Raw genomic sequence first — 11,749 nt, 5'->3', positions numbered from 1 at the left:
TTTGCTACACTTCTACACCTCTACCCACACTACACCCACTACACCTCCGCCTCGTTTATAATAATGTAAACAGAATAGTTGGGACGGAATTCCATTTTCAAATTAAATAATGCTAAATACGTTAAACGATATGCTAAATAATGCTAAATACGTTAAACGATATGCTGAATCCTCTTCTAAAACTCTCCATTTACTCCTACCTTAAAGCAGCTGAAACCTAAACCTAGTGGTGGATGTCAGGGGTAAGCTGTCAGCTCCTGCAGCTTGACGGGATATCAGAACGTCGGAGCGAGATACTATCAACACAGGATCAACTATCCAGATACATCGGGGATATATCTAGTTTGTACTCAACTTTACATAACGACTCAGTGAGGGTGTCTAGCGAGGTGTCACATGGGTACCTGGATATCAGACTGAGAGAGCTTCCTCAAACCTCCTCTAATATTTCCAGATTTGTAAAGGTAGGAAATACCAACATGTTTTCTCTACTTTTTAATCTGAAATATTATTTGACCGTACGCGTTAATATGCGCCCTTAAATTAAGATGCGGTTATTTAATATTTACTGCGGCTATGTCATGACAGTCACAAAATCAGTGGTTTGTGTAATGTCTCGTGCACCTCACCAGGAATATACGACTAACGAAACAAGACTACTTTATGATTCATTATTCACATTATTCATTATAACTTACGACTGTAGCTGTGTAGTATACTGTATATATATGTATTATATATTATGTTAGCTTGCACACCAATGACTGTGATTCTACTCAACGCAATGTGGATGGGAACAACAATTTCACATGAAACTATTCTGCTCCTCTCACATAACTCTCCATTGTGTTAATTCTACCACACCCTGTCCTGATCTCCATATTACAATATATTGGTCATGTGACGTCATCATGTGACGTCATCATGTGACGTCATCATGTGACGTCATCATGCGACGTCTATACTTTATACATCATCCATGATCCACCTGGTTCTAAGATAGCTTTATTTTTATTTTTGACATCCGACATAGGGCCCCTGGCCCTGATATTCTAGGACATCTTTTGCAAGAAATTTTCTAGCAATACTTTCAATAAGAATCACGTTTAGGAAGGAATCTAATCACACATTCCCTGCATGTTTCTTAAGAATTAAGTTTGTTCGATATACAATGTTTTTCCTTCCAACCCTTTCTCCCCAGGTGGAACTAAAACCCTCCCTCCCCAGGTGGAACTAAAACCCTCCCTCCCCAGGTGGAACTAAAACCCTTTCTCCCCCCCAGGTGGAACTAAAACCCTCCCTCCCCAGGTGGAACTAAAACCCTCCCTCCCCAGGTGGAACTAAAACCCTTTCTCCCCAGGTGGAACTAAAACCCTCCCTCCCCAGGTGGAACTAAAACCCTTTCTCCCCAGGTGGAACTAAAACTCTCCCTCCCCAGGTGGAACTAAAACCCTTTCTCCCCAGGTGGAACTAAAACTCTCCCTCCCCAGGTGGAACTAAAACCCTCCCTCCCCAGGTGGAACTAAAACCCTCCCTCCCCAGGTGGAACTAAAACCCTCCCTGCCCACCCTTCTCCACCACATAGGTGACTGTCACGTGATGACCCTGTTGCCTAGTAACCAGGAGGCTCTGGTAACCGTCCAGTTACCCTCAATCTCTGAGCTTGTGACAGTGAGTGTCACTGTCACACTTATCTACAAGTGTCCTGAGGTTATCGGGCTCTGCTTCCTCAGGACAGACATCTGTTTCAGTGTGAGTTACTGTGCAACTTGTGGGTTTTGTTTCTAATAATTTGGTCTGATTATCAAATTAATACGATGAGTTGTCGACAATAAATTGAGTCCATTGAATTTACAGGTCTAAAATTTAATGATTGATTTGATTTAGCGCCCTAGAATAACACAATAATAAACCGACTCTAAATTAAAACTCTTCTAATTGTTCAGATAAAGTGTACACCAGAACCCTGTACTCCTCCGCAAACAATACCCATCCTCACTACACCACCCGCCCTCTACCAACACTCCTCCAACAGTACATCAACTCTACTAGACCACGTGACATTGGACCACGTGACTCAGACTCTAAACCACGTGACTTGTACTCCATATCAGTTCACTGCTCTCAGACCCCTGCTGGTTTACAGGGACATGTTAAACAAGCAGCTGGTGAGGGGGAGATGAGCGGACTCAGTGCTGAGCAGTTGTATGAGACTGTTGTTAAGTTGAGAGGAGTGAGGGAGAAGAGGAGTACTACTACTAGTGTTACTGATGTTAGCTTGTCATCCTCTTTACAGGATTTATCTAGTGCTTACCACAAGTTAAGAGGGATTTGTTAACTTCCTTGTTGCAGACTGCAGTATGTACTTGTTGACTTGTAGACTACAGTACTCGAGTACATACTGCAGACTGCAGTGCAGTATGTACTTGAGTACTGTGTCTAGTTCCATCTCATATCCTATTATCCTATAATATTTTAAAGAAGTTTTTAAACACTTTTATTGATATCGTTGACTTAATGTGTAACTTTTTAACAATTAAAGTGTTTGTACTTGATTCTCCACGTAACCCAACGTTCCACAAATACCAAACTGTAGTCAGTAATTACAATGTGTGAGCTAAATATGTGTTTCTCACCAAGCCATCTTTAGACACGGTACATATTCCAGCTATTTCCGCTCTGGAACACAGATAATGTGGCAAAACTCCGCTCCACCAAATACAACAACCACCTCTCGCTTCCAGCCTGCTTGCATATTTGTATTTCTGTTTGTGTAATTATAGAAAAAGCAACAGAAATAGCCTACACATTCCTCAAATACCGATTGACCGAATGCCGCGCAGTACACTTGTAGTACACATGAGCTATGACATCAGCACACTTTTAATCTTTTCCTGGTTGAGTACTGTGTGATGTGTACTGTGTGCAAAGCTTAGTGCTGGTAGCACTCACACTGGTGCTATTATTAGAAATAAGCCACAAGTTCAGGGGGAGTATTGAGTGGTTGTGGTGAAATTGTGTTATTTTGGTGTTTTGTAAACAAGTGACACGTGGTTTATAGGATGATCGTCTCAGCGCATCATCTCTGATCTCACTTAAGTTCAGATATTTGTTGTTAGAATAAACTGCCCTCATGTCATACCTTTTGAGGCAGAGTTTGGACAAATATTTTATAATGGAAACTACAAAAAAGCGTATACTTCGGTTCTGAGCTGTCACAGCACGTTAGAATTTGGACTGGCTGCAAACAACATTTTCAACAGCTCGAATTTGCTGATCTTGTTTCTAAGATAAATTATTCAGCAGATGTTTCCCTTGAGGAATAAAGAGGTGTTTCAAAAATGTTCCAAAACAGTTCGTGTTAGAAACATTCCGTCTACACGTTTCGAAAAATCTCGTACAAAGACAATCACCGGTGACCGGATCCTAACTCGATTTCGAAAATGTGCCAAAGTGATTTAATTACAAATTACTCGTATGTGTTCTCAGAGATAGAACGACTGGTCAAAAGTTTGAAAATCCATGCTTTAAATCTCCGTGGCTTTAATATTCAATGACGACTAGATTCAATTCAAATTTTAAAGAAGGGATTGCTTGTGAACACTGAACATTGATAGCCAATCCAGTTTTAAAGGCAAGACCAATCTTTTGACAACTATCGTTTTACCGATGAGCACACGGGTGGCCTAGACTACTAGAGGCCTCACCACATTCTGAGACTTTATGATAAAGCTAAAGCGACCATTGGTTAATTTGAAAAATTTTCTAATTTTTGGAACTTTTTCGAATCTACATTATGAGAGGATGCTCTCGACAAACAGGAGAGCTGCTTGTGAGTGTATTATACGTACTGCATATCCATCTTATTGTTACTATGTAAAATACACTAATTAAGTTTTAAATTATATGAAGGCTGGAATTTTCAGAGTAATCTACGATGTAAGAGATTTAAAGAATTAAGGGCTGTAAATAAACAATTAGCTTATAATATTATGTCCTTTCAACAACGTTGGACCTGTCAAATGAAAATCCTACATTCTGAAGTATTTGCCACTTCGTTTTGTGCTGTATATATCATCAATAGATTGATTCTGGCCCAGTACCGAGTTGCCAATAGATTGATTCTGAGTTGCCTTTCTCACCAGTTACACTATCTGTAACACACTAGGCTACAGTTCGCTGCTCACAAGGGATTGTCTATACATATTACCACAACAATCTGTTGTTCTTTTTAGATCCCTCGTTTGGGACAGTGAGTACCAAACAATAAAACCCCCACCCCTAATGACGTCAGGATATGCTGAACCCCCTCCCGCCTTTTCTGAACAAAAACTTCAGGTTTACAATATCTTTTAGATAGCAACAATTTTATTTAGGTTTATTTACAATCGACCTACAATGTTGATCATTCTCCCTATCTATCAAATAACTTGATAGGTACCGTTAGGAGTACAAAATGACCAGAGAATCAGCAGAGTTTTATCGTTTTATTCTTGCATAAAATCATGAATTTTGTCAAAATCATGATTTTTGATGACGTCAACAAGCCATAATTAACCCCTACCCTCCCCCCTCCGTCAGCAATTTCAAACTCCTCTCCTGAAGGTGCCGAAGAAGTATGTAAACAAGCCCTTATAAATTCACGCCACCCGTGGAATCTGGTGGGAATAAATCAAAGCGGCCGACTGGTCGCGTTCGCAGTGCTAATGTTATAAACAGTGGCGTAACGTTGCCTGTTGGCGCCCCCCTGCCGAAAAGGCGCCCCCCTGTTGGCGCCCCCTCCCCTTTTGGTGCCCCTCCCTAAAATTGAACAAATTAGGTGATTTTAGAGGATACGCCGGTAAAATCTCTAAAAAAGTGTGTATCTAGATCAAAACGCGCAGTTTTGCTAGTACTTTAGTTAAGTTTTCGAAATTGTCCCACATTCAAACGACGATTTGGCGCCCCCCTAAGACGGCGCCCCCCTGCACAGCGGGGTCAGCAGGGCCCTTCGTTACGCCACTGGTTATAAATAGAGTTAATGTTTGTTTTGGTGATGCGGCACTGCTGGAGATGGAAGGCAATCGAATGCTATCATCGAACAGCTATACAACTAGCTGACATTGTCTTTATACTTGATCCTCTTGGCGCGCCAAACTCTGCGGAACGCGCGCGCACGTACGTACATTTTATCTTTTTCTGGCCCTACGGGAATATGATAAATCAGTTTGATTGACCATTGACGATGCCGATCCCTCGTAGCGGCCGAATAGAAAGTGCTACAACCTTGTGAAGCAAGAATGATAATTATTTGATGTGTGACACAGTAGTACATCACGCTACAATAAACCACTTTGATTGACGGTACATTTGTGGCACAATGCACACAATACACTGACTGGCTCGTGCCGCGCACCAAATAAAGTTTATTTTGTATCACGTCGTGACACCCATTGTCGTTTCACTTAGTGTATCGCCAATATCGTTGATTCACAATGTCAATATTTTATAGCTCGTTTTTATGGGTCATTTGATTGCCGATGCGATCTAGCAAAAAACATTATTTGATGCCAGATGCGAGGCCCAATAGTGCGCTACAACCAATTTTAAATATTGTGTCGAAAGTTGCGCGGTGGGTCTACTATACAACGTTAGGCAATTTGTTAACAACTAACCATGAATTTGCTAGATCAGCACAATTGCGGGGACACGGGTTGTAGGTTTACAACCTACCAGGACGCGCGCCGGGTTGGACTCGTCGACGGTCCTGGTATATGGAACAGATATTCATTATTTTACGAGTATCACCCGTTAAGGACGCGGGCCGCGCCGACTCATTATAAAAAAGATCGACAGTTGAAAAGCAAACATACTTATATGTTCTGCAAAACAACATCAAACACTCCTGCGCGCAGTGTTGTGACCTCCCTTCGTCGTAATTAGCTCGTATTCAGATTGAACAATTTTGAAGTCAAATAAATGTTGTTTCTTTTAGATTTGAATAAACAATATGGATTTAGTCCGAAAGTAATTTGTCTACTAAATAACATTTTGAAATTATGAACAAAATTGTTAAAAATTTGCCATAGTTGTGACCCAAAAAACTACGCGCAGAATTAAATATTTCTTCATAAACGCGTGAACATTTTTGAGTTTAACATTGAATATCTTAGCTCGGTTATTTTAATACTTAATTTTAAAGTATCTATCCGATAACTAAACATTTTATCTTTACGACAGTATAATTTTTTTTGGTATATTTGCTAAATTAAAAAAACAGTAGGAATAGAAACGTCGAAGGTCTTGCGCTTATTTCAGTCCCAAAATATACCCTAATCATAAACTTCATAAAACCCACTGAAAATGATGTCTACAGGCATGTTTAGCCCTTACACCTTCCCAAATCATTTAGCAAGGAATTAGAGCCAGCTTTTAAAATTAGCTTTCGAATAACATTGTTAAGACATAAAACTATAAATAAATGAGTGCGTTTTTCTCTTTTGTCTCAACAGTTTCTCTTTCATTTTAACACTATATATTAGTAAAAGCAATCAGCGATCTTTATAATTATTCATCATTAAAGGAGTAAAATAATTGGTCCTCGTTAATGTTTAGTGTCTGATTAGTTTCGGTCCGACCTCCACACCTGAAAAGATATTGGGGGTATTATCAGTTATGTAAATGGAAAAATCATATTTGCATCATAAAACTATGAAAACATTGAAACTAATGTTTAAATTGAAGGCTCGCCTATTCGTTTAAGCAATCAAATAGTCAGTGCAAAGAAGAGTTGAAGGCAACGGGAATGTTTCAAATAAATCCTCTGTCTACTATCAGACCACACACTCCACTATGCACTACAAGTACAATGTACAATGGCAATTAAAATGTGTTCCCGCAATTTTAAAATGCGCGCATCTTGCGCTGTGACCATGATGGTCACAGCGCATGCTGGTGAACGCGAGGTAGGCTGGTGAACGAATTATTGGGACAAAATTGGAACATTTTGGAACATTGGTTACATAGGTTGTAGACATGTAGTGATTCCCAAACTTGGTTTGAGTGGTCCTAGGACCAATCTAAACGCTTTCCGGCCAGTTTTGAACCGTTCTCACCACTTTTAGGAGAATATCAATTTTTGTTCATTTTTGTGCATTCCATGAACCTGGGTAATTTTCATGCTCATTGGAAATTAGAAGGTAAAATAACTCACATAACAGTGCTCCAGACAAGTTTCACGGATATAGTGATTGAGTTTCTAGTCACCTAGCCTCTTGGCCTGAAAGATTTTTTGTTCGGCAGGGTGACTGCTTAAACGTCAACTTCAACCTCTCCCACTGCATCGAATCGAGGTAGAGTTGTTAACTGAAATATTACATTCAGTAGCGACCTTTAAATCTGGGTCAAACTTAGTATTTCTGAAAGTTTAAAGCCAGTAATATAACCCACAAAACTGACTCCTGGCACTCATTTCAGGTTCTTAAACGGCCAGACAATGTGTTTTACACTAATCCAACTATTTACACCTTTTTAAAACCCCTTTAAAGCCAGTAATATAATCCACAAAACTGACTCCTGGCACTCATTTCAGGATCTTAAACGGCCAAACAATGTGTTTTACACTTATCCAACTATTTACACCTTTTTAAACCCCTTTAAAGTCAGCAATATAATCCACAAAACTGAATCCTGGCACTCATTTCAGGATCTTAAACGGCCAGACAATGTGTTTTACACTTATCCAACTATTTACACCTTTTTAAAACCCCTTTAAAGTCAGCAATATAATCCACAAAACTGACTCCTGGCACTCATTTCAGGATCTTAAACGGCCAGACAATGTGTTTTACACTTATCCAACTATTTACACCTTTTTAAACCCCCTTTAAAGCCAGTAATATAACCCACAAAACTGACTCCTGGCACTCATTTCAGGATCTTAAACGGCCAAATAACGTGTTTTACACTTATTCAACTATTTACACCTTTTTAAAACCCCTTTAAAGTCAGCAATATAATCCACAAAACTGACTCCTGGCACTCATTTCAGGATCTTAAACGGCCAGACAATGTGTTTTACACTTATCCAACTATTTACACCTTTTTAAAACCCCTTTAAAGTCAGCAATATAATCCACAAAACTGAATCCTGGCACTCATTTCAGGATCTTAAACGGCCAGACAATGTGTTTTACACTTATCCAACTATTTACACCTTTTTAAAACCCCTTTAAAGTCAGCAATATAATCCACAAAACTGAATCCTGGCACTCATTTCAGGATCTTAAACGGCCAAATAACGTGTTTTACACTTATCCAACTATTTACACCTTTTTAAAACCCCTTTAAAGTCAGCAATATAATCCACAAAACTGACTCCTGGCACTCATTTCAGGATCTTAAACGGCCAGACAATGTGTTTTACACTTATCCAACTATTTACACCTTTTTAAAACCCCTTTAAAGCCAGTAATATAACCCACAAAACTGACTCCTGGCACTCATTTCAGGATCTTAAACGGCCAAATAACGTGTTTTACACTTATTCAACTATTTACACCTTTTTAAAACCCCTTTAAAGTCAGCAATATAATCCACAAAACTGACTCCTGGCACTCATTTCAGGATCTTAAACGGCCAAATAACGTGTTTTACACTCATTCAACTAATTACACCTTTTTAAAACCCCTTTAAAGTCAGCAATATAATCCACAAAACTGACTCCTGGCACTCATTTCAGGATCTTAAACGGCCAGACAATGTGTTTTACACTTATCCAACTATTTACACCTTTTTAAAACCCCTTTAAAGTCAGCAATATAACCCACAAAACTGACTCCTGGCACTCATTTCAGGATCTTAAACGGCCAGACAATGTGTTTTACACTTATCCAACTATTTACACCTTTTTAAAACCCCTTTAAAGCCAGTAATATAACCCACAAAACTGACTCCTGGCACTCATTTCATATTTAACATAATTCTGGCAATTATCATACAATTCCGTCCCTAGAGTCACTGATTTGCCGTCATTTAGTAACCACGGTATCTAAGTAACTGACTGTGTCATCTCACTTGGTAACCAAACTTTCATCCTCAGGAGGATATATCTCAAAATTGAACTCTTAACACGATTCTCTCAAGAAGTTTATCGTATCCTAAACACATACCTTATTAGGAAGTTTATCGTGTCCTAGAAACAGTCCATATAACAGGATTATCACTTTCTCCTCCTCCCAATCCACAGTATTGAGTATTCCGGAGTTTCTTCAATCTATTTTCTGCAGCGTCACTAAAACTGCAAAACATTGCAAGTTCATTTGTAGATTTAATAAAAGGCTCGAAGAGGTTAATAAGCACTAATCATATAAATTAGATTATAGTGTATAGTTCAGTCAGTTTTTTTAGACGCCTCCAATTCCATGAACCACCACGGGGCGACCTGCAAGTAAGAGCTGTAGGAAATTACAAAAGCAATGTTGAAATTAAGTGACTTTTGTCATTTATGGGTGCTTGTATAATAATAATTTTACCGCAAGGTTTTAATAATCTTTGTAATAAACTAGTGCAATGCTTGAACAACTCACAGTGGTAAAACTGTTTTATATAAAATAACCTAAAGCGAGAATGTCGAGCGTGCTAAATCACTCTACAGTCGATCTTCGAGATTGTTCTAAAAGGGCCCCCGACAGTTGAAACCAGCTTAAATCGATGTATTTTCCGCCGCTGATTCCGAATCACCCCCATGACATGTTAAAATGCTCCCCTGCCGAGATATTTGCGAAAAACAAAACTTGTAGGGTTAGGGTTTCAGCATATGCTTTTGTTAGGGATTGGGTTAGGGTTAAGGTTGGCATCAGATTAGAGGGCTATGATTTCGAATAGTCATTCAGGGCCACCAAGAGAACGTGTTTAAAAAGTCACGTGACAGTCGAGTGTAGAGTGATTAATCATCATCCAGAATGTCGTTAGTTAACTATAAAATAGGCTGACAGTACCAAGCGATGTTTTAAAGTAAAACAATTATACTCGTTCTAATTGATATTAGCTTACTTTGATTCAACGAAAACCTACCTTTTATCTGCTTTCGTGAAATTCAAAAGTGATGTTAAAGTAACACGAGCCCTTTTGATCAATTATGTACCAAGTACACTATGTAATACAGCTAAGTCGATAACTGCTGTTAAAGCCAAAGTTCAAAGCGAGTGCAGAAACAAGAAATAGCGCGAAATTATAATGATCACACCACATACACGTACAACGTATGATCTGCATTATGCTCCTTCATCAACTAATTCTAGTTTTAAACGATTTTGACACGCTAAAATGCGCGCGTGGATTTGCGCGGCGCCTAGAAAATTTTTAAAGCTGTCGGATAGAGGTTAATTAATTTTTCTACTGTCAACACAGCCCAAGTTATATATGTTTTAATATCAAAAAATGTCCGATTTTTTTGTATCATTTTTAAATAATTTCTTTTTCAAATCGCTGCCACATCAAAATTATTTTACGAAAGTACATTAAAGTTTCATAGAAAGCAAGCCTAATCGTTTTAGAACCAAATTAAAAAAGAATTTAGTATAAAAATGTTAAAACTTCAAAATTATCAATGGAATGAATTGGCAACGTCCAAATATGTGTAAAATAAGACGAAGAGCGGTCACAACACTGCGCGCAGCGGTGTCAAATGCAAATCCAATAAAAGCAACATATAATCAACCAGGAGAAAAAGCGATGTTACAACGCAAGGGTTCTTGAAGTGGAGAAAGGAAGCTTCACACCTTTAGTTTTCTCGACTTCTGGTGGAATGGGTGGTGAAGCTGAAAGACTGGTTAAGAAGCTGGCCAGTAAGATGGAGTACCACACTGGCCAGAGGTACTCGGTTGCTGTAAGATACATTAGAAAGCGCCTTTGCTTTGAAATCCTAAGAACAACAGTGATTTCTCTCCGTGGAGACAGAGGTGCGAGAAAAAACATTGTTGATATAAACAGTCTAGATCTTAACTTGGAGCCACAAGGCCAAGGGTAATTTTTGATTGTTTAGGAAACTTTTTTTAATTCTTAAAAGGGTAGATTTTATATAGGGTCATTGCTATATTATGTGTATATTGTTTGAATAATTTTATAATATTAAAAAACCAGGAGACTTTTTGAAGAATCTTATTCGGATCAATACTGAAATCTGAATATCGAGAATAGAGTTTTTCAAAGTAAAAAAGAAGAAGTTACAACTGAGCTGAATGAAGCACAAAAACTGTAGTTAGATTTTACATCAGAGAAAGGGGTACGTTCTTAGCTTCCATCACTTTCTCTTAAGTTACAACTTGCTCTAACCAGAGCTCTTGCGCTTGCAGTAGTGAAACAAGCGCTTTACGTAGTAGGCAAAGATTCATGGTTATTAATGTATTCTGGCCGGGTACGCAGTTAAATAGCTGTTATGGGCAAATATCACACTTTTCTGCTCGAGCCCTGGGACATCTTTTGGGGTTCTTATATGATAGAATGGAGTGTCCTGAACACTCTGACGGTATTGGGAACTTTCTAGAACCTTCAGAAGCTGTGTTGTGATCACTATACTGCCGAAATTTCGGACATCGACAAACACCAAAATATCCACTTAAAATTTGTTCTGAGTTGTTCCCCTAATTTCTCTTAGGTTGCTTAAGCCTCAGAAAGTGCCAGATCGTCTAGATATTGCTTCCTTCCAGTGTTACAGACCTCGAAAGTTTCGAGTTCGTAGATTGTGTTGCGCGCGGTGTGTAGTGTTCAC

At 38.8% G+C, this 11,749-nt stretch overlaps 1 protein-coding gene and 1 long non-coding RNA gene across 2 annotated transcripts; one reads left to right on the top strand and one right to left on the bottom strand.

Annotated features, from left to right (window-relative positions):
* Positions 1-211: 211 nt before the first annotated feature.
* LOC134819988 (uncharacterized) lies at positions 212-2,354 on the top strand. Its single transcript, XM_063830148.1, has 3 exons — positions 212-464; positions 1,543-1,752; positions 1,947-2,354. The coding sequence occupies exons 1-3, from the start codon at positions 234-236 to the stop codon at positions 2,181-2,183; spliced, it is 678 nt and encodes a 225-aa protein (XP_063686218.1). The 5' UTR covers positions 212-233; the 3' UTR covers positions 2,184-2,354.
* A 3,741-nt stretch (positions 2,355-6,095) lies between these two features.
* LOC134819756 (uncharacterized) lies at positions 6,096-10,211 on the bottom strand. The gene is made up of 4 exons (XR_010160797.1): positions 10,054-10,211; positions 9,150-9,277; positions 7,193-7,344; positions 6,096-6,625 (listed from the first exon to the last, which is right to left on the bottom strand). It is a non-coding gene; the product is annotated as an uncharacterized LOC134819756 (long non-coding RNA).
* Positions 10,212-11,749: the final 1,538 nt, after the last annotated feature.

This window comes from Bolinopsis microptera, chromosome 8 (assembly GCF_026151205.1).
Source record: "Bolinopsis microptera isolate Bmic1 chromosome 8, MBARI_Bmic_1.0, whole genome shotgun sequence".
Taxonomy (NCBI): Eukaryota; Metazoa; Ctenophora; class Tentaculata; order Lobata; family Bolinopsidae; genus Bolinopsis; species Bolinopsis microptera.
The sequence above is the reverse complement of the archived record's forward strand: the minus strand, read 5'-3'. Positions and strand labels throughout refer to the sequence as shown.